The 24,749-nt window shown below is 30.7% G+C and overlaps 2 protein-coding genes across 2 annotated transcripts in view; one reads left to right on the top strand and one right to left on the bottom strand.

Annotated features, from left to right (window-relative positions):
* LOC131853591 (elongation factor-like GTPase 1) overlaps nucleotides 1-1,986 on the top strand; it is a 113,481-nt gene extending 111,495 nt beyond the window's left edge. The window contains exons 10-11 of the mRNA XM_059204536.1: nucleotides 607-791; nucleotides 1,772-1,986. Coding sequence (XP_059060519.1) covers nucleotides 607-791; nucleotides 1,772-1,960 — 374 coding nt within the window. The 3' untranslated portion in view covers nucleotides 1,961-1,986. The remainder of the gene's footprint in view (nucleotides 1-606; nucleotides 792-1,771) is intronic.
* Nucleotides 1,987-6,297: 4,311 nt separating this feature from the next.
* Nucleotides 6,298-24,749, bottom strand: part of LOC131854486 (uncharacterized) — a 68,096-nt gene continuing 49,644 nt past the window's right edge. Inside the window, exons 6-12 of the mRNA XM_059205615.1 lie at nucleotides 20,605-20,765; nucleotides 15,932-16,035; nucleotides 11,737-11,931; nucleotides 9,795-9,915; nucleotides 9,134-9,360; nucleotides 8,664-8,792; nucleotides 6,298-8,147 (exon numbers count right to left, since the gene is read on the bottom strand). Coding sequence (XP_059061598.1) covers nucleotides 8,049-8,147; nucleotides 8,664-8,792; nucleotides 9,134-9,360; nucleotides 9,795-9,915; nucleotides 11,737-11,931; nucleotides 15,932-16,035; nucleotides 20,605-20,765 — 1,036 coding nt within the window. The 3' untranslated portion in view covers nucleotides 6,298-8,048. The remainder of the gene's footprint in view (nucleotides 8,148-8,663; nucleotides 8,793-9,133; nucleotides 9,361-9,794; nucleotides 9,916-11,736; nucleotides 11,932-15,931; nucleotides 16,036-20,604; nucleotides 20,766-24,749) is intronic.

Here is a 24,749-nt window from a genome sequence, read left to right as displayed (position 1 = left end):
CGAAGCGAACTTTTTGCGGTGTAACTTTTTTGGCTTCTCACTCCCTGATCACGAGTTGCGGATGCGTTTATCAGTGATTGTGTAGCATAAAAAATACTGAATTAGTTGCAAGTCAGTGGATTATTTTGCGAATAATTTATTAGTGATCTGACAACAGACTTTATGATGTTGTCTCCAGGCTAAAGGCAATGCGAATTCCTTTTGCTGTTATAAGTATATCTATATTAGGAAAATATGCAGATTAATATTACTATTACATATAATATCGGTAGACATTACATGTAATATCGGTAGTAGGTAATCAGATCGCGATGTTGTTATTTCTGCCGAAATGAAATCAGATGTCAAAAATCGGTTTCATTGTCAGAAAAACCTTGTATCTTGGACATTACTTACCTCTAATATAACGGGATGTCGTTGCCACATTAAGTTCAGTACTTTATGCAATAGTCAATCATAAATAAAGATATAGGGACACTGCAAAACTGTAATAACACTGTAATAAAAACAGATTGGAATATATTTATCAAAAAACATAAATTAAGTAACATTATTAAAAATGTATTTACGTTTTATAATACTTATATATTTTTTTCTCGATTACAGGCAAACTGTATGCGGCGCTGGGTCGCCGTGGTGGACGCGTCATCGCCAGTGATCTCCAGGGTGGGTCGGCATCGTTCAGAGTTCGCGCGCTATTGCCCGTAGCTGAAAGCTTTAAGTTTGCACTAGAACTCAGGACGCACACGTCTGGTCTGGCCGCACCTCAATTACTGTTCAGTCACTGGGAGGTAAGGTTACGGTTGTATTCTAAACTAGAATTACATTGTTTATAGTGAACATTTATTGTAGGGATCATAAATATGACAAAAAATCCTTGTTTTATAGTCTATTTTCTATAACTAAAGAATTTTTAAAATCAATTATCGGTTAGTAATTCAAAAGAACTACAACCGTGATAATGGCGTAGTTTTAGACGGAATCTGTATATTATTTATGACGTCGAAAGATTTATGAAAATTTATGTTGATCGACAATTGCATACAAAAATTGAATAGGTACCTACTACTTAACCAAGACCTCAAATATATAACTTGTGTTGAGCAAAGAAGCTTGAGAACTAGGTACTTGAGAACATATTAAGATAAAAACACTTGCTTTTTCAGTATTCTTATTGGATTTAAAATGTAATTAACTCAACATCCGGAAGGAATCCAATGTATTATCAACTCATATCCAACTTAAACGATAATAAAATATAGAAAAGCATAGCAGGAGTATATTTTTGGCATGTAAAATTAATAATCACCTTCTCTATGATGATCACAAGGTGTCATCCACCTAAGCTTACTGTCCTGTAATACATAATATGTAACAGTAAGCTTACTTATTAAGTAAACTTTTACTTTTTAACCTACTTATGCATTGTTACTTATTAAGTAAAAATGCATAGGTAGGTATCTTTCACGCAGATTTTTACCAATTTTACTTGTTAAAACCCATTTAACTATGTATATATATTTATGTCTATATTAATAATGTATACGAAAATTTAAAAATACCTAATATCCATAGTAGTATTATAAAGGCGCAAATCTGTCTCTCTATCCGTTGCCTTTTGACAAAAACGGCTGTACAATCATTGAAAAAAAAATTATTAGAGATTTAACGATTTTATAAATAAGAAGATAAATTCTTTATAATAATAATTGTAAATTATTTTTAAATCAGTGGAATATTTACTTATCAATTATTACTTTGTATATTTCAGGTAGTAGATATCGACCCGTTCTGGCGTCCGCGCACCGAGGAAGAATACCTCCAATGGGGAGAAAAATGGGACGGAGTGAACCGAGCCAAAGCTTACGTGGACTCGGTCAGGGTCAGAAAAGGTCTCGCTACTGATAAACAACTGGTCCAACATGCTGAGAAACAGAGAACATTGTCTAAAAAGAAATAATTGTAAAATCATGCGTTTAACAAAAACGAGAGTAATGATGTTTTTGATCGGATAATATACTTATGAAAATAGCACGCATGTAATTATACATTCTGATAAAAAAAACATAAAACACAATATATAACTCGAAGGCACTATTCAATATGCAATAATATAAACTTGTTTAATTTAAATAAAACGCTTAGGTTTATCCTATGAATATATTCAATGTTAAGAATCAAATATCTACTGTACAATCTAAGCAAAAACCACCTTGCTTGGCGATGATATGACATTTTTGCTGGAGACCTACCATAAAATTTGTTTTCAAATCTACCGATTGATTTTAACGATATCAAATTCAAGTGGCGTGTTCGTGAAACTTTTGTTTAGCCATGACATGTTTGAACTATTTAAATTGTATTTGTTTTTCTTTATTGTTAAAATGTTAACATTCAAATTTCATACGATTGTTGTTCTATTTAGATGGTTGTCAGTATCAATCTTAGATGCGTTTCTTTCCATTTAATATTCGCAATAAATATACTGAATATTTAAAATGTGTATACATGATGTAATTAATTTATTGAGATATTATTTGTAATAATATAATTTTTATATAATGTTAAAATTGGTTGTTTATTACAATAGTTCGCTATATTTATATCAATTAGATTGCTATTTTAATATCATGTTGTTTTAATTCTTTTCTTCTATCTGTATTATATGATCTCAGATTCGATTTCTAGCACGGTACAAACATTTGTATTCATGAGTACGATTGTAGATATCAGTATGGGTCTTTTCTCTGTATATTAAGTATGTACTATCAAAATTAATGTTTCTATGTATTTATATCAATTGTCTAGTACCCATAACACAGACTCTACTTAGCTTAGGACTAGATGGAGCTGTGTGAATTGTCCAGGGATATTATTATTTAATTCTCAATCATGCAAACGGAATTCATATGACATTTATCTCGTGCTGCATCCTAAATTAAACTATGAAAACATAAATAACAACGTAAATTAGGAAACAAACTAGGTAAATTGAAATCAGTTTCAATCGCAACTTCAATTCTCAATTATCCCATATTAGTTAAGACAATACCAAAAAGTCGGTGTTAATATTAATGTTCTCTTCCAATTCTTCTTCCTTGTAATTCGTTTTAAAGGACTTATTCTAACTGGTTAGATAAAAAAATAAAACCAACTTATGTTCAATTAACTCAATCTATCTATTATTTACAAGAAACAACAAACTAACCATACATAACTTTGAACAAATATACAAAAATGAGCGACAAACAAACACGTCAACAATTCCTACGCGGTAGAAATAAATCAACTTATATAAATTCTAATCACTGAATATAAGATTGCACTTATTTGAACAAGTGGAAAATAATCTTGGAAAAGTTTTATTTTTATGTATCAGTTTATACTTTATTATTGTCATTCAACACCAGTACTGGTTTTTTGTACGTATCAACGCTATTTCGCTCTATTTTACACTTCTTTATCAATCGGCTGCAAATTGGAAACATAATATCTGAGTTTAGTCAAAATTTGCAAATGTGCTAGGGGTAGAACGAAATGTGGCTATATTTTCTGGTGAAAAAATTAAACCCCGATGCTTTTTAAGGATAATCTGATAACGAACTTTCTCTTTCTTTTCTTCTCTCAAATAAAACTATAATATTTTCCACTTGCATGTTACACATTATTACGAAATAAATAAAATATATAATAAAAATTATGTTCTCACTGATTCACTAATACACATTACGCGCATAAAATAAAATAAAACATAACAACATGAACCTACCTACCTACATACTATAATATATTGTACAAATCTCCTATACTATTTGATATCTCTATCTATTATTTCTTTGGCAAATTTTTAATAATTACAACTGAATCGTTAATGGTGCAAATAATTTAATGTCAAAATAATTCTGAATCGTTACCACAAGTACATAAAAATAGCCACTACAAGTTTCTATAAACTTGTTTATTTTGTGTAATTTCTATGTTATAGAAAAATGGTAACCAATGTAGAACATCGTGCATAATAGAATACACTACTGTGTTATTGTTATATTTGATAACTAATGTTACTGAAAGTATATAAATAATAACATCTTTAACCACGCCTACTAATAGTAGTTATTTTTCATCTAAAACGGAAGTTCTACTTTTAAAGTTCTATAAACCAACTACTATAATCTTGTGGTAACAATAACTGAGTCAACCATTATGTAATTAACACAAGGACGGTAGGTGGCCTTATGTAGTTTAACATATAAAATAACATTAATGAAACTCTTTGGCACTGATGTTAATTTAGTGCAAATTAGGCCATGTGTGTTCAACAATAACATATAATTACATTGACTAAAATCAATAAAGTTCACACAAATATGACAAGAGATACGTATATAAACTTTTTTATTAAACAAAAATAATCACTAGCGTGTTTAATGCTACAAGTCTCTAAAATTTTAATCTATCATGCTTACAAATTTAATTTAAAGGTGTTCTAGCGCCCCCTATTATCAAGATTTAAAACCATAACATATTATTATATTGGTGCTCTGCTTTTTTACGGTACGGTCATTTTGAGGTTACTGTTACTTTTCCTTTAGGTAAACTCAGTACTCAGCTATACTATGGTGTTCTTATTACCATACGATTTGCCATTGCTATAATTCATTTTGACTCATCATTTTCCATAAATACTTGAAGTTATTTATTTATCATCAAATTGAATAAAATAGTAATTAAACAATTAAATACATTTGCATTTAATGAAAAAAATAAAAATATAATGGTACTTGGGACATAATGGAAAAAATATTTTCGTCACTAAGTACTAACCCCAATGTTACATAAACGAATGTTTGAGCTTTCCCAAAGACTAGAATAATCTACAATAATATTAGAGACTAATGAAATTATTGTATTAGGTTATATGAATATCTATAACATTACATGGTTTAACTGATTGTCTAAAAAATCAGTAAATAAAATTACAAAACATTACATATTGACTTTAAAAAAAACTAAACAAAATATTTGTAATATGAATTCTTATATATTATTTAGACTAATAACACTCATAATCCATATGACTTCTCTTCAATTGTTTATGTTCCGTTCATCAATGACAGTTCATAGTGTCAATATCGATTAGAAATAATTGAAACTATATATACTGGCAAGAAATATTACGAATAATAAAACATTTGGCAGATTTTGTAAAATAATTTCAGCCAATCTTTGTATAATCGTTCGTTATATAAATATTGGCTGAAATTAAATTACAATGTGTTATCGAACTGGGATATTGCTCAACTGTGGAATGTTGGTTCTTTATCCTTATCTAATACTAGCACCACTGCCTTTCTGATAGTGTCGTATTCACAATTGTATTTTGTGAATAAAGACCTTTATGAAATAACCACCGTCATTATTCAAACATAGTTCCGGTCATGGTATAATTAACTCAGTTTCAGTATCGATATGACATATAAAATTATATTTTTTTCCTGTATTGTGTACGTACCATATGCGTACTGTATGAACCTGTTTGCACTAATATAAATATAAATAGATGTATTTCATATACTAAATTATTAGACATGTTGTTATCAGTCTTATAAATACGAGTAATATTTTTTTTTAATTCTGTAAACATGAACTAATAGTTCCAATGCACTTTAATACAATTGTGAATACGCTTAAATCTAACATGTCTAAGGCCAAACTAACAGACGTAAATTTGGTTTGGATTAATATTAGACATTAATTGTTTAAAAATGGACAAAGTCTATCTTGCTTGTACTCTCGATGGACTCTTGGTACTTACATCTATATTACCCCGTTTCCACCTATACTCGTACAGAGGTGACACATGTTCCTGAAGACAGCATAAAACTTGTTACATATATGAAACTTGTTGACATGTACACTTTTAATAAATGGTTGTAATGTCTTCACACCAAGGAAATTATCTAAATAATTATAATTAGTAAGATGCTTTACACGTTTGATTGAAATATATATAACACAGTATGTTTTATATATATAAAATAAATAATGCATGCCTTAGTGGAAACGCGGTACAAGATTTTATTATTACTTTACATTATCAACATCCACAAAAACAAATCGTTAACCTAACTTAAAGCTAACGTTGTGTTTGACACAATTAATACGACATAGTTATGCCTCTTAGACACGTTACAAACCAATTTCAAAACTACTAATTTTATGTACATTTTAACATCACATTCAATAGTTACATGATCGAATTGGATAACTTAGTAACTCTTTGGACATCGATCCTTGACTTGAAGGGAAACCTACTTTCATGTCATTTCACGTTGAGGCTTTAGTACACGTTGACTATATAAAGGACACTATTTATACATTGGCTTACATTCAATCATCCAAGATATAGGTATGTTAAAACGATAAATTCCTGATGCAGACTAAGAATCCAAAACTACTGCAACCGCGATAATTTATATAGCAAGTTCAATTATCATTTAAATGTGCGGTTAGTTAGAAAATAAGTGCAGTTTAGTAATTTACCAAAGAGCTTATTTGTATTTTGATTCACTAAATGAAATAAATAGAATGTAGCGTACTTGTACGTTAAGCGGTTATTTAGTCAAAGTGTACTATATATTCCCTTTAAAGTGCAATCGAAAACCGCCTCACATGGATATAAATACATATTGCAAAATCATTCACTTGTATCAGTCTCATTCACTTCTTCACGTATCCATAGATTAAATTGGCTAAAAGGCTAGCATTGATTCTGTACAAATTAAAAATAACATTTATTTGTAATGAACTTGCTATATTTTAAGCACATTCATTACCGTTATACATTTTAACAGTGTATAGACAATAACAACACGACAGACAACTTGTGTGTATATACATAAAAAAAAATATAAATGCCTACCACTGAATGCTACATTGAGCTCTTATTAGTAACTACCACCATATCCGTTTCAAAATTTAAACTTATCTATCATCCTACTTTCATTGTTTCGAAGTATAGACATGACTGGCGGTTAGCAGTTTAAAATTATTTGGCGACTGATAATGTATGACCTTCAGACATTATGAAACAATTCTAAGAATTGTTTAATCAATTGATAACGGAAGTTTTATTATACTGGATTACATCATTCTGATACAAATTAGCCAATAAATAAATATAATCAATGTTGCCTCAATATCGTATAAACAACTTGAACAATAAATTACGAGAAATAATTAACAAAATCATTTAAAAATAATCGTTGTCATATGTTTATAATGCAACATAAATAGAACTTAATATCATTATGAGAAATTATATTTCTCTATCAGAAGTGTTGTCTGTAGTAAGGAGTTGTTAGTAGTTCCAAAACTTGGGTTTACAGCCAATGGAAAAGGAAACGCCGCAGTCGCCTGCAAGTATTGCGATTGACATTTTTGTGGACACTTTTTCTTAATATTAGCATATTTTGTCCGTCAGACTTCCTTGGTTTCACATTTAATTTACTTCTTGCAATGATATACCTAACAGTAACATTTTATGTATGTATTGTTGAAACCAAAATACGATATAAGTTTCAGGATGTGAACTGATAACTATTTTCATTTTAAAAGAGATCAATACTAATATTGTTAAATATAATGTGTCATATATTGAGTGAAGTTTACTATCCTTGTTTCTATGTCTCCTCAAATAAAGTATGTTATAATTTTTAATCGAATGCAGAAGTTGCCTATGAGTTTCAATCGAATAAGTTATAAAGTGATTTTACTAAGACTGCTCTGATAATGTGTAAATATTTACTTTTAAATCGTCTTTCTAGTTACAGCTTGAATATAATTCATTATATTTTCCATTTTTACATACATTTCCAGATCAGTAAATGTAATAATAATCGCAAAAACTTAAGGGAGACTGCGACACGGAATGACTATCTTATATGGAAGGGTCTCTTGAACATGTACTCTTAAATCAACTAATCGTTAACTCGAGGCACACAACATTCTAACGGCAACAAGCACACCAGCTGTTGTCGCCGACTCCGCTAACTGAAGACGGTCTCGTTCGGCGTGTCTATGATTGATGAACCATGCCCCATGTCCGTTAGTATCACCCCTGATAATGTTTCTAAGGACTGCCGCACCTGAAGCAAATAATTTCAATTCAAAAACACTTTTACTGTATACAATACAGGTAACACTATATACAATACAGCTAAAAAGGGAAAGAAAATTAATTCTGATCTTTTCGTAGAAAACAATTTTATAATATTGATCAATATTGTAAAATTGTTTTCAATCGTTTAATCTGCATTAGTTTCGGCTTGCTACATAAGTGAAAGTAACAATGTAATTTAATATGATAGAAATCGTTATCGCCTATTGACATGAACAGAGCACACAATCGAACTAGTGGTACCCCTTGTCACTACTGTTGTATATCTGGAGATTTAAGTACTCGACAAGTAAACAGCGAGGTTGGTTACACACTGATTTCATTTCCAACCAAGAATAGGTGTAGCCATTATATTAAAGGTGGTACAGTCCAAACGAATACCTCTAATAGAGGTTGAAATTTTGTTAGTCAATTGAACATTTGCCGATAGCAACTAGTTAACTATATAAAGTTGTGTAGCTATTATTTACATTATAATGCATACCTTTGTGAGTAGAAGCAGGTTGGTGGTAAGAAAGGCATGTAGTTCGTTAGCGGCCCGACCGTGCAGTCGCGTCCGCCATCTCATCAGTTCAGAGTACATTTCCTCGCCGGACAATTTGTTTAGTTCCTCCTAAAAATAATTTAATTAACTTATTAATAATTATTCATACTTTCCCCAATAAAAAAATTAAGATGTTGTCTTTATGTAACTGTAATAGCTGACGAAACAACAGCTTGAAAGTAGTAACTTATCTATATATAACTTATATGCATATATCGATATTTTCTAAGCTATTATGTACTTTGCATATTTATTACTACATATTAAATGTATGAACGTATTTCAATCAAATTTGGTACCTTATAGACTACAATCTTTAGAAATATAATGTTATAGAAAAATTAAATTCAAGCGTTAACCTTCGTATAACAAAAATATAAATTTGAAAACAGAATATTATAACTTCGCACCTGTGGATGTAGCCTTGTCAGGTAAAGCTTGTAGGAGAGCAGGGCGGCGGAGATAGTGAGCAGTGCGGTGGCGGCCACGAGTAGCACGCGCCAGCAGGTCGCCCCCCGGGACCGCCGCGAGCCTGTACCGGGCCCCGCGGCCGCGCCCAGTCTCACTCCTGCACCAACGCCTACCACGCCGCCTGTCAGCAGCGCTGGTTGGATGACCGTCGCACATGCACTTATACCTGCACATTTTATGTTTAATAACAATAACTCGCGGTCGTAGTTTAAACATTATTGAGGTTCTATTGTCATAGATTACATTAATTATAGTTCTATGCGTGTGTATTTGACACGAAATTCAACCATAATTATTTATCATTTAGTAAGACTATAGACAAATAATATTAATCCATTCTCAATTTGACCACAGACTTTAAGAATAAACGAAAGAGTATATATACGTGTATATATAGTATGTGTAAAACACATGGTAGTGTGTGTAATGTTTTTACTAAACATATATATAAAAATAATCGCATTCTGAAGGAGTGTAGGAACTCTGTAGGAACTTTAAATGTGCCAAATTTCATACTCCTCTGTCCCCGCAATTTTCGTAAAAAGGAGTGTATAGTTTTTGATTCACCAAACCATAGATAAACAATGAAAATACTCTTACCAGTTTCGGAATCCCTGCGCACCGGAGGTGTGACAGGGTTATGGTTGTCGCCGGCTCCCGAACTGCTATCCTCATCATGCGAGTCCTCTGAACCGTAATCAACTTCTGATGTCCGGGAATCCTACAATAAATTAATCTGTGAGATACAGATGATAATAGTAGTAATCCTGGACAATTCACTGCGCCATCTAGTCGCAAAGTATGCAGAACTTGTTAAGGGTACCAGACAACTGATAGAATATTTACATACATGTTTTTGTAAATACATATATAATTTACTTAGAAAATATACAGGCCGATAGAAACAATTATAGTCATGAATACAAGTGTTTGCTTCGTACGATGACTCGAACCCGCGGTGGCGGTGGAAGGCGGTGTGCTAAATCGCTAGACCACCTAGGCCATCACAAAATGTAATACTTCATCAATGTAATGGGCCATCCCTGTCACATGTTATGATTTTTAGATAATATAAGATATCCTTCTAGGAGGGGGCTCCTAGAAGGATGGGAGACGTCGTACATTTCAAGATTTTTTTACACTAAGACTACGTTTTTGTTACCTATTATTTTAATTAACTAATTAATATACGAGTAAATGTAGAAGACATTATCTTCGTACACAGTATTTTGGTATATCAGAATTTCTTAGTTCTTAGTTATTGTAATTGAAATAAATAGCAGTACCGCATCATTATTAGTAGTATATTACATACAGTTGTAAAGGGTATGTCAGTAAAAGTATTAATAAAATTCAGTATTAACCGAAGATGCAATGTGGAAAATTAAAAACTGAGTGGTCACATGATCAAATTAATATGAAAAATGAAAGGTCTTTTTCATTGAGTAAGTGGTGAGTTTCGGTCGTAGGCAATGAAATTACAAGATACGACGCAAGACACCTTAATCCTCTGGAATAGCAAGCAGTATCAAGCAAGCAAGTGGTATCATGGTTATCACATGATAACGTGATAACGTAGTACTGTTCATGTATATAGGCGACTTAAATACTAAGAATATACCACGAGTATTAAATCCTAACATGTTACAATAAATGTCGCATTAAATCACGTCTACACTTTCAAGGCAAACAAGAAAATTAACAGTAAAAATATATGAAACACTTTATGTATTTATAAAATCGCTAAGTGGTTCACAGTTTTATTGTGAAGATAAAAATAAAAGCAAGAGGACTGATAAAGTTTACAAAATCGTACAATAGAATAGAACTAGAAATTAAAACTCAGAATGTGTAATTAATGAGCAAAAATTATAAGTTATTTTTTTTTTTTCAGAGATTTTGATATTTCATTGTGCTAATCATAGGATATATATACTCTTTACATGTATATGTATTTTACTTAAATCCACAGAATATTAATTATAGTAGTTTCTGCAATACTTAATGCTTTACAAAAAATTAAGGACTCATATAGTTCACAGCAATTCCAAGAAGTTATTTATATTTTATTATTATTAGCTAATAATGTTATGTTACCTTGGCCTTTTAAAGAAGGAAAATACATTACGGTAACACAGGAAAATCGTTATTTACGAGACGGACTTCTCATATCGTATTTAACTAAAATAAGAACTATCCATTCTATAATATAAGCACGACATATCAAATTTCAAAATGTGTGGGGAAATGAGAGTCAAACTTTAAAGGGCAAAGCGAAGGTAGCATAGTTTACTGATAAGCATATTGTAAATGTAGATGTTTACACAATTAGATATACATTCATCCTAAACTGAACGTATTAGACTGAACTTTACAGACACCGATGGTATTCTTAATTAAACTGAATATTTTATAATCACTACACAATCGAATACACACGGGCAGCGCTGCCGAACACTTTAGTTACTGTTAGTGTTTTATGAATATAATTATTAAAATAATTACATTGTGTTCCATTACAAGTAAATTAAAAATTATTTACCTGTGCCTTTGGGGTTGCCAACTCGGGCCTGGCGGCTTTCCATACGTGCGTCATCAATTTATATGCGGCGTCCCGGGACAACAGTGATCCGAACACGTGCCTCTCATCTCGAGTGGAAACGCCAACTGCATTTGGAATTATACGGGCAACCTTCTCTTTCGATATTCGGATAACGGACGACGTCGGGATTAACAACTGGAAATGTAAGATTTAAATTATTATTTTCATACAATCACACCAATTCCTAAATATTAGAAATAAATGAGCAGAGGAGGGAGGGGGATGGGGTATCCTATACTACGAATTATAAAACATTTAAGGGCTGAGCAAAGGGTAGATATATTCAAATATTTAATCTAGAATTCTAAATTATTATTATTTAAAGATTTGTAACAACGGAATAGCTAACATAGCCAAAATAGTAACTCTAATGTTTGTAAAAGAATTAACAAACTGATGAACTTCTCAAAATATAAGCAAGTGAAATAACAAAGAAGCTGTTGGCCCACCTATATACTAGTATCATGGACATCGCGGTGTCTCCTGACGTCCATGGTACTACAACTCATAATTATGCATACGTATCCTGTAATTCTATATCTCACCCTTTAACTAAAACATATCTGACAAAGCTAACTATTAGCATCTGAAATAAGTAAGGCATTTGTACCGATTCAAACAATTTAGTAACAGTTTAACTAGATGTACATATATATTTCCTCTTTAAAATGTTGTGCAAGAAAAAACAGTGTTCTACTTGGACCCAGCCATTAAAACCGAATCCGAAACCCCATTTACGCAAACTTACACGTCACATATCCGTCACTAGCACCAAAAACATGTGCGTGCTTATTATATTTTAAGTAAGGACACAATTAAACAGTTACTAAGAGCCAACTGCGCTTATTAGCTTATTTTATATAATTAGCACTTGATAACGTCGTGTAGTAATTAAAAACGAACGAAACAAGATTACATTAGTTATTATTTTAATTAATGTGTTGTTAAATAGCAATATTTTTAGTAAAATTAATCTATATTTGATATTCTATCGCAACAATATGACTTAAATTATGTATAAAATAGAAACAGACTTCAGATAAAGAAGTTATGTCATATGGACAATTATATATGCATTTTGCAGTACATAAAAGTAGATATTGTAATTTTACACTCCTGATTATGATGTGTAACGTTTACTATTAAAAAATATATGCGTACGTACAAAAATAAATAAGTAAATATATTAATATATATTTATTTATAAATCACTTCAGTTACAGTATATGGTCTATACACAATACAGTTATAAATACGGGCAATTAGCCTAGATTGTATAAATTTAAATTAATAATACCTACAAATAATATATATATTATATTATATATATATTATATTAATATATATATGCATATTATTTGTAGAATACGTTAATTGAGTGTTTCGAAGTAACCATGAAGAACCTATTTTCATGTTAACTATAACATAATACTTATTATACTTTTAAATTATAAATTCTAAACAAACCCCATATTATCGTATCACGAGTATATAGCAGGTACAAAACAAAGATTATGTAACGACGGCCATCATAGTAAACATAATTAGTCTAATGACCCTATTTACCTAATAACCTGGTGACTGATTTATCGAAAGGTCAAATTTGGGTCAAGGAATTTTCGGTAATTCGAAAATAGTCACACGATAACCGAACTTTACCGTATCGTAACGTAAAAAACAATAGTTGACTGAACTTTCATGAATAGTCTAATACTATTATTAGCTAAGTACAAATTATCTACAATTCTTAGCACGGCATTCAAATAAGTGACTTGGTTTTTGTGACTTTACTGCAATTTAATTAGAATGAAATGGACATCACATCTAAATATAATCTATTTGATTGTATTTTCTTTTATTTTATAAGAAGTTATTAATAAAAAAGTATATTTAATTTACATATACCAGTAGTTATATATTGTACTACGGAAGTTGAGTACCGATTTCTTTATCATCCTTTCACGTTGACGCCATCTAAAAATACCAATCTATCATCTCAAGAATAAAGATGAATGAACCAAATAATCAAAATTTGAAATTTCGTACACAATAACAGTAATTCTTTGTACACAAAGACAACAAAGACAAATATACATAGGCAGAAAGTGCATTATAAAAGGCTGTCTTATCGCTGTAAGATATCTCTTTCAGACAACCTGAATAAATTTTTGACAGATCATGAAAGTTCTTTATAATATACGATTTATATTTTATAGCACTTTCAACAATACTCAATTGAGTAAAATATACAATGGTGGTTTAGGCAACAAAGTACGGCAAAGATTAGCACATAACACATAAGTCCCAACCATTGCCTTTTTATATGAACAGTACGTAGGATATCACATGAGACGCACGTGGAGGATTAAGATTAGTCCCTATACCTTGTTATTTAACTACCATATCTTACCCTCCAAACGAAACATGGCTTACAAAATATTAAGACTTGGGTGCCCAAGCTGATATGTTTCTAAGATACTTTAACGGTATAGACAGTCAAGAATTTTTTCAAACTCGGCCTACGCAGATTATGATTATTTAACTAGTAATTAAAATATATGTAGAAAAGGAATAAAAGCTAATTTAACGGCTGCTATATAATGTCACATATATTAAATAGCCTAATCCGCTTCCTCATGGCAACTTAAATCTATATTTGCTGTTTATCGTAAAATATTCAGAAAACCAACCATTCGGGTTTAAATATACAATTAACTAAGTATGTTATTTAAGTATCTGTTCTACATACTTAATTGCCATATATTATAGGAAAATATATCATATTGGTACATAATGAGTATGTACCTTTAGTAAAACATATTTTATCTTATTTATTAACATTATAATAACAATAAGCATGATAGTTTTTAGGTCGTGGGTATATTTAGGTAATTCAGATACAGTCCCATATAAATATTATTATTTTTTGGAGTACTAATAAATAATTATAGGGGTAAATAATACTTATTACTCTATAAATTTAAAGCTGGGTTAATAAATGAAGATGCTCTCTCCTACATTGTGTTATTATAATTGTACTAATAGTGTGACTAACAAAGCTATAGAAGACCGTAAATGGAAGCAAATAATCCATTGTGGGTCTCATTAGAGCGACATATAATCAAGCCATTCTAGATATCGCGCTAACTTTTTTTGAACTTGGCCCAGAAAGCTAAACCGCAATGTCGCTTCTGCAACTCATTAGGGTTGTCAGCTGGTCAGACTTAAATCATATGATTTTGATGCCCATAAGAATATATATCTATGTAAATTTTATTTATGGACATGAGTAAATACTAAATTCCTTTAAATCAAACAAAATTAGGTTATATAGATTAATTTTATATTTCTATCAAAACAAACATACATACTGATCAAAATCATATAAGTAACAAATCCTGTTTTTGCTTCGCGGTAGTCGAGTACAACATTGAAATATGCTATGTATGTAAATAATAGTACCTATTTAATTTTCGCCTATATGATTGTAAGAATCTTAAAATTGAGAGCACCGGTCGATATATAATTTATTTATAGTATGGTAGTTGTATTTTACGCCATGTAGATCATAAAATGTGATAATTATACTAATCAGTTGTGCCGGACTTAGTGTTTGAAAGGTTAGTGTTAATTAATAGTTTTTAAACCTTCACCAACCTTCATTTCAACCTAAATAAAGTCTTTGTTACTGTTATTAATAAATAATTGTTCACTTTATATAAACAGGAAATTTACCACAATTACATTATTTATCAGCTAACGATATTTCGACGCTGTTACCAATATCCTGTTTGACTTCAAAACAGTGTTTAATAAATAAATATTCAAATAATAAACAAAGCGTCGCAGCGTCGTGGCCTAAATTTACTGCTCTAACTTAACAACGAAATATATGACATATCAAGAGTTGCGTTCATCACAACATCGACAGTTGACAGTAACCTTTGACTACCATACTACTATTATTATTTTATTATCCGTCCCATAATACAATTTTTTACAAAATATATAAAAAAATTAAACGTTTAAAAATGTTAACTTGCAAACATTTGTATACATTTATACTAGATATTAACATACAACCCTATTTAAATAAATAGTAAGTGAGAGTAGTCTGCGCAACGAAGACGCTCACCTTGGTCACATATCCGAACACGTTCGAGTAGAAAGCAAAGTAATTCTTGGTGATGTACAGGTGACCTTGCAGGAGTAGGTCACCCACCAGAGCACAGGAGTAATCTGTTGACAAACAAATAAAAAAATATGAAATCCACTATAACCTAATAAATATAAAAAAATAGAGATTTATAGGAAAACTTCAATAATGTAATGTAAGGTGTAGTAGTCGTGAAAACCCGGATAGATCGCTTTAAGCAATATTTTAAAATTGCCAAAAGGATTTCTCCAGAGTTGTCCTCCATCGTGCAGCATCCGTATAGCATCCGGGCGATGATCGAAATCGAAATCAATTCCATATTATTTTGTATCGGTATTTTTATAGAATTTAATTTATAAAATTAGAGCGTTCATGAACTTCTTATAAATCCAAATCAGTATTAATGGTATCAACAAGTATAAATTACAAATCGTTTGAATAACCACAGTTTTAAATGTCAACATATATTTTGAATACGTCAAGGCTTAAATAAATTGTGACCTTTATTGGTTCTAAGAACGAAAACATATGAACACATTCCCTATATTAAGGGGATTGTTTTTGAATAATAAATATATTTTAAATATAACATACTACTTGAGACTAAATAATTAAATGAAATCGGTTTTTAATAATTAGCAAAAATATTGCCTACAAAACATATACAGAAGTGATTAATATACATGTATGCAGGTACTTGAAGTTCAAATAATAAAAAATCGTAGATAAATATAGAAAAAATTAATACAAAAACTATAGAACATTACAATTGTACGAAATAATAAAAATATTTGTATAATAATACAGTGGAACTGTAAGACTAATATGCACTTGCGGTGCAGGTCAAACGTCGCGGTTAACCCTGTGTAGGTCATAGACCCCCATTCAATGTGGTTGAATATTTAACAACTTGTTAGTATAGCAGTATTGTTCATATTAAGCAACCTGTTCAAATAAAGTTTATATTAATTCTAGTAAATTTATCGTTATCATTAGGACAATTTATCGTTTTTTTTTTTAAGAAAATCTAATTAGCACTTAAAGGTTTAAATTATTTTATACAAGAACTCTTTCCACAACGCATTAAAAAAAAGAAGCCTATGTCCTTCTCCATCAGAATTGATATACCATGTTCAAGATAATTGTATGACCCGTTAAGTCATGAAATTAAAGCTAAACAATATAATATATGGTTAGAATGATCGTAAACTATACTACGCTATACTAAATATTATAAATTCAAAAGACGGTCTTAGGCCACACATTACTTTTTAGTATAAAATCCTAAAAGACAAAGTCGCGGATATTTACATTACAATGACCAACATTGTATTTTTCCAGAATCAGCGATAGTAAGATTAATACATTTTTAATTTACGAAATCACGAGACACGACCAATGTGTATATATGTGCGTGTAATAAATCCAATTATGCAATAGTTGAATGTACTAAAGTTATTTCGATTTGGGCCAATGACACCGACCGTTGTGCGTAATAGTTATACGGAACCACCGAATTCAATTGCAAATGCTTATCAATGAACACCGTTGCCGACACGAGTACAGATCCGTGAAGGTTTCAGTTCCGTACAACCTTCATAAATAAACCGGATTTTATAAAAGTACACCAATATTATTTGTAGAAAAGAACAGATTTATAAACTAAAATCATAGCGAGGTACACTTTGTATTCAGCTTTTTGTGGATACTTCTGTTTTGTCTATTTCTGCCGCTAGATATGTACTTCATAAACAGAGTTTAATTTTTAAAATTGAGATGTGAGTACTGCGTTGTATACGTGGTCTTATTCAATTATAGCCTGTCGCATTATATGGGGTATTAGAACTAGCTAGTACAAAATCTTCTGGGTGGGTAATACTGCCTTTCTATTTCAGCCGTAAAGCAGCTTGGTTTCTGCTGCTGTTTTGATTGGGAAATATGGTAGTAATATTACAGTATGTAGTTATGATAGATATTTACTTTAATTACATCAACAGATATACACGGTAAAATTATTATAAAAAAGAAACAGCAAATATATACAAAATTTCCCATATAACCCTCCTTTCTTTGTATGACTTTGGTTCACACATAAAGAAAGAGTTCTTTATAAAATATGAACTATAAAGAGGTAAAATAGGCAGTAACTCAGTGCGTTATTTGCTCTGGGAGACTTAGTTCCTAGGATTGGCTCCGTATGCGAGGCACCATGGTGTATAATGGCGTGACAACCGAGGTGCTGTTCATATACTTAAGTGCCGATTGCAACTTTCCATCAAGTAAGTTTGTTTGACAATAAAAAATAATTTAATTTGAAAAGTTAATAGCTTTAATTGTCATTCGTCATCATCATTATTACCAGTAGGTACTTACTGTTCATACGTACATATGTATGGATATAATTTTTATTGTATTATCAGGACATATCATTTATTATTGTCGATATTAGATATCATTCAGGTGTTTGAGGTTTTAATATACACTTAGATAAACGACTAGTTGTGTGTCTTCGCACGCGTGGATAGCTAGCTGATTACATGTACATATATTCAGTTGGAAGTTACCCTGAAAGTCATTCTAAATGTTGGTAAACTAAACCTACCTTACTAGGGAGAGGGGATTTTTAGTAATTTACGCATTACTCTATTTACTTATCAAGTATTACAAACAAATTTACAATGAGAAAATCATATTATTTTAAATCCAACATGGATGATCTAATTATATTAACCGTTTAAAAATATATGGGTTTTACAAATTAAAACTTAGGTACTCATGAGTACATATTACTCATGAGTACCTACTCATGAGTAATATATACCAGTTCTGCAAATGACCACTTTTTTGTACAATTTTTTGTCAATAAATAGGTCGATGACGATCGACCTTACATTGTATCTGCGTGACAACGCAGTCAGTACTGAAAGACATTGTGTTTAATTTCTGGTGTATTCGCTACGATGGCCTAACTAACATGACTTATTCAATTTGGCATTCATGTCATTTCCAGACATTTGAGAGTAGCGATAAGGAAACGTCTCTACAACTTGCAGTAGACATTAGCAAATATGAATAATGAGGACATCCGCAGGATAAAGTAACGTATAAGGTAAATGGATAAATAAACGGAACTGACAAAATGGCAGCCACCAACGATGTAACTGTAAATAAATCCTTGTAGAAGTACGAGATTTTTGGTCTTCGTTGGTATGAGGACATTTTCATAAACGAGATTTAATATTAGTCAAAATTCGATTTATGGGATTTGAGAGCCGAATTTAACCAATATACAAGAATTTTGACTTCTTTGAACGAGGACATTTTCTTACGATTGACAACCCTACCATCGCACGATGGGAAAAACGTATAGAAGTGGCAAGGTGGTTTATTATATTCTATTAATAAACTATGGGAAATATCAGACTGCAGACATCATACAATACAGAAGCTAAATTGTCTACCACTCTATTAAATAGAAGGTAAAAAAACCATGCATAACGCTAGCACTAGTAATCATATTATACCACTGTCGTCATATGTGTATAATTTATTCGTTTAGTTTACTATGAATAAAATATGAAGCTTATAAGAAAATTGGACGTGAATGGTAAAACAGTAGCTACTTCAGAGTAGAGCCGGGATCTGGAAGGCATAAATATGCATTTAATTTAGATCACTGCACTAAGCTATCAGTATTTTGAATTCAATTAATCAGTACTTACTTAGCCGATCAGTAAAATTAATTGTAATGTAACATTATTTTATTGTGACAGAAAAAGACAATAGCTCGGTGCCTTCGTGTTGAACGTTAGAAAATCAGTCCAATGAATGTTATGTACCAAATAATGTACCAATGAACGTTATTGTCTGATAGAAATATAAAAAAAATCATTTTTTGCGATACAATTGTAATTATCTCAGAATTAACTTCGTGAATATCTCTATAAAAATACATGTCGTTACGAATGTTTCAACCGCATAATCGCGTTACTGACTCACAAATTTTTGTCTCTCCAGTTCGCATGAAGCTATAAAAAAATTTGCCAACTACATCTTCATTACAGATACAATATCATTATCATTATCTGACTAAGCAGGAAACAATCAATTCTAGTGTTTACAATAGGTGGCATAGCATACAATGGTGTTTTCTTTCACAGCAAGAAACGACAAGTGTACCTATCACTGTAACACTAATATAAATACAAAAGTGTATCTTTCTGGCTGTTTGCTACTTATTCACGGCGAAACTGGTGAACAGATTTATCTAATGAAATTTTCGTATAAAGATAAATTATATTAATGACGAAACTTTTTGTGAAAGTATCTCCAAAATCATAATTTAGACATACATAAGTAAGTATATTTATAATATAACACATAATAAATACTTTACATACATTCTTCCCTAGTCGATTAATGCCATTTTATTACTTTTGTACATAAATCCGTCTTACTAACAATGTCCTGTCAGGTTAACATCCACGCGATCACACGTGGAAGCTATACTGGATAATTTCTACTGAATTAACCACGATGAGCTGCCGAATCTGACTTATCTGACCTATCTCATCCTACACTGGTGTCCCGCCAACGGCAACCAATATCACCGCCAAGAACAACATTCCACATCCATAGAAAAAAATACTTACAATTGACAACCCGCTCCTCAGGGCCGACCTGCGGGAAGTGTCTCATGAACTTCTTCTGGCGTGCTTTACTGGGTTGCTTGCCTTCGGCTGTATCACTTGTGCTGGCCAACGCCCCCACGCGAACTGACGGCGCTGACCCGGACAGAGGTTTTAAAGTTTGTCTGAAAATAAAATAAAAAAAACCTTACCACCAGGCTTTTAAATACACCAAATAGTGAGCGATCACGATCAAATGAAGGTACTTTAAGTGCCATGCACTTAAAGTACCTTCGCCTAATCGCCTTAAGAATATAAAAAAAAATCTAATAAAAACAATTTACTATCTCCTCTCAAATTAATTATAATCCAAAATAATACCCATTAAGTACAAAGAATGATGTTTTCTTTCGTATTTATGGATAAAGATTAATTAAGGATAGAGATAACGATTAATTACGGATCTCTCTGGTCCGGCTCGCACTTGACTGGCTTTTTTCAAGTAATTCAATTTATGTCAAACTTATATTATAAGGGTGGTTAAGAGTGACACTTTACTCATAATTTTAGTAAATAAATTAAAGCTATATATACCTATATAACATATGTATTTGTCCTGATTCAGAAGAACGATCTTTGGTTTTTTGTAGTAACACGTTTGTAATAAAAGCTTGATCAGTATGGTAACAGTTTAAAAATGCACTATTACCTATCTATTAAATAGTATTATCATTTATTTTTGTCGGCAGGATATATGAATAAGGTAACAACGCAAAACTAAATAGAAAAATATTGTTCTAAAACAAGTGGCTCGCAAGATATTCGTAGCCGATTTAGACTATTAAGAAGAGATACTCGTTCCAAGTACTGAGAATACGATATAAATAAAATATAAGAGTAATGTATAATTAAATAGTTGACCGATATTCTGCGAAAGTAATATTGAGAACACTTATCATAACCTAGTACAGTTCTAACCAACTGAGAAGTATTCTTAGAAACACTAAAAAGTCTAAAATCCCAGTGTAATCCAATTTAACAAATCACTATTATAAACCACTTTCAGAATAATAAATGGGAGTGCAATAAATCAAAATATTGTAAAGAGGATTGATATGATTTTATTTATGTTTGTAATAAATTGAAATTTCTAAAAATAATTCGACCCATAAATAATATTATTATCAGTAAGTCAAGTGTACTCCAAGTGGGTAACGCCGCGGGATTTACTAGTGGTACATAAAGAATATTCAAAACATACTGGAAAAAGATTGATCCACAGCTCAAAGATGAATGAGGTCGTGTGTAAATATTATTCATAAGGGATAAGTGAATGGATTCAGGGTAATCATAATGGAGGTCATAGCACAGCACGTATGTGATATTCTGATATTAGAAAAATATCTATGTTAAATATGCATCTAAAAAAAAATAATATAATAATCCTTACTCCAATAGTATCAGTATAGTCTAGTATAGTGTCAGTATTCTATTACACAATCAATTTAACCTCCACGGCATTGAAGATTTATAGGAAAAGAATAGTCCAGAGTATAAGTTATGAGGTCTAATTTAATCAGCCATATCACTCATTAGGACACGTTATCAAGTATGACTGAATCTATTAATGTAATGGTATTCATTAAGGAATTTGTATTTTAATGTTTTTATCTGTTTCTATTTATTATTCTAAATCTCATTACTATTGGCATACAGAAGCTATGTTAAATAAAGCCTTTGAAAAATTCTTACGGGATCCATAGGCATACATACTGAAATAGGTTCGAGTATAATATATCACAATTAACGAAAAAATATTTAAATAACTGTCTGTATGTATAATTTACTTAAATTATTATACTATTTTATACAATGATATTTTAAAAATAACTTGGTGAATTATACTAGAAACCGCAAAGTATACCTGTATATATGTATATATGTAAACAACAGAAGATAGAGCGCATGTAAAATTGAACGTTAAACAACTGAAGATATGATATATTTTAAATATGAACAATAACCGTTAAAATATAACAATGGAGAAATAAGAGCTGATCTCAGTTTCGAACTACAAGGTGTAATGTTACATTTCACAAAACAATATGTCCACCCTGTATGCCACCAATGATAGATTCTTCCACCTAATAATATTATTAAATAAAAAAATTAAATTTTTATCTATAACTATATAATATAAATAAATGAAAATTGAATTGTTTGCATAAAAATTACTTGACTACATTGACTTTTATGTTAAAAAATAGTTATCGTTTTTATATATTTATCTTTATGTATATTGTATTAGTATCTGTATTTTGGACATTATATTTTTATTTTTAGTTTTAATTATTTATGACATTTTTATAAAAAATATTATTTGCACATTTTGACCCACACAACACTTCCTATGCCACGCTCTATTGGGTTGACTGGAAGAGATCTCTTTTAGAGATAAATCCACCTTTGTTAACATTAGATGTAATTAATATACTTACAAATGTATTTAAGTGCAATAAAGAATATTTATTATATACATATAAATTAGATAGTATATCTACTTGTCTGTTTGATGCCTTATCATGATTAAAAGTTCTCACTCTACCCGAAAAACAGCTGACAAAGCAAGATGTTTGAAGGCTGAAATATGTGGATGACAAAGAGATAACGTAAAAGACTTGGAACAAAGTGTATCTCATTCACATTCATTTAGCAATCATTGCTTATAAATAGCTACAATGAATGATCAAACTATAAAGACGACTTTTTCACACATTGTTTACCGACTGATTAGAGTTACTTAACATTAATAATTACTCAACAATTTTCATACTCAATTGCTACTTAATGAGTGTTTAATCTACGTTTATAAGACTGGTTATGTATTGTTAGATTCTCATTTTACATAATAACCCATGTCTTTGTTATATCACTTATTATTATGGAAAGCAGTGTTCTATTATAAACAATTGTGCTGACACAAATGAACGATCGGGCTGTTGTGTTGTACACAGTAACGGAAGACGTTGTTACAATGTGCGTCAATTTACATTTTCATGCAAAATGTTTATTACTGTTGTTAATTAGGTACATCTGACATCTGGTGAATGTAATGAATTAACGTATTCGGCGGGTGAGATCACATTGTATATTGTGATTTTCAGATGTAACCAAGCGAAATGGGTTTTTTTATGGAATTATAATGAAACGTTCAACAAGTTTGTATGTACTCGTATTATCGGCTTACGCGTGACGATTTCACCGGAATTAACCTACGATAATTTCCAGAGGAAAATAAAAAAATGGTATGGCATTAATAGAACTCTATTGTGTGCAATGTTAATTATCTTGATAATTATTTTTAATAATCTTTTTTATACGTTTTTATAAATATAATTATAACTAACGAGACTAGTTGCTCTAAGTGTCACCTTTTAACTATGCAATTTCTTTTTACTTAATGTTTAAAAAAGTTTGTTTGAGTACGCAATAAATATCAATTAGATGACATTATAAGTCTAAGACAAGTGTATAATAATGTAAAATTCTGTAGAGATAAAGTAAATACGAAAATTTAAACAATTACACAAAATAACTTATTTTCATCAATTAATATACAACACAGATCGTATTGAAAGTTATTTTCTTTGATAGGTTGAAGCTGAGGTGATTTGCTTGTACAGACCAAACTAATACGGCTACGGACAGACAGATACATAAAGAATTGCAATTTATAATAAGCGCTCTCTCATCGCGGTTTGTAATCATCACACAGCCTTTAGGTACCTGTGCATGTTCAAAATAGATTGTGTATCATTTGTTATGATATGAAACAGTCATAAAAGGAAATACCAGCCCAATATCAAGAACAAACTATTTAAATACATCTGAAATAAATAGAATTCAGTTCAAAAAAAGTAGTTCATAATTCCACCGTATGTTTTTGTTTGCATACTACAAGACATCTTAGATATAACTAAGCCAGTTTTAGAGGAGTCTAATTTAAAAGGATAGGGTTTATTTAAAAATATAATCAATGTATATTTAATAAACAGTGTATTAAAAGTTAGTTTCACCTTCTAATGTTTTGCTACAATATGTATTTTAAATGAATTGCCAAACAGTATAAAGTGTATTGCCAAACAGTATATATTTTAAAGTAATAAAGA

The sequence above is a fragment of the Achroia grisella genome, unplaced genomic scaffold (assembly GCF_030625045.1).
Source record: "Achroia grisella isolate CSIRO2021 unplaced genomic scaffold, CSIRO_AGI_Agris_v1 utg1186, whole genome shotgun sequence".
Taxonomy (NCBI): Eukaryota; Metazoa; Arthropoda; class Insecta; order Lepidoptera; family Pyralidae; genus Achroia; species Achroia grisella.
This window is presented reverse-complemented; position numbering and strand designations above follow the sequence as displayed.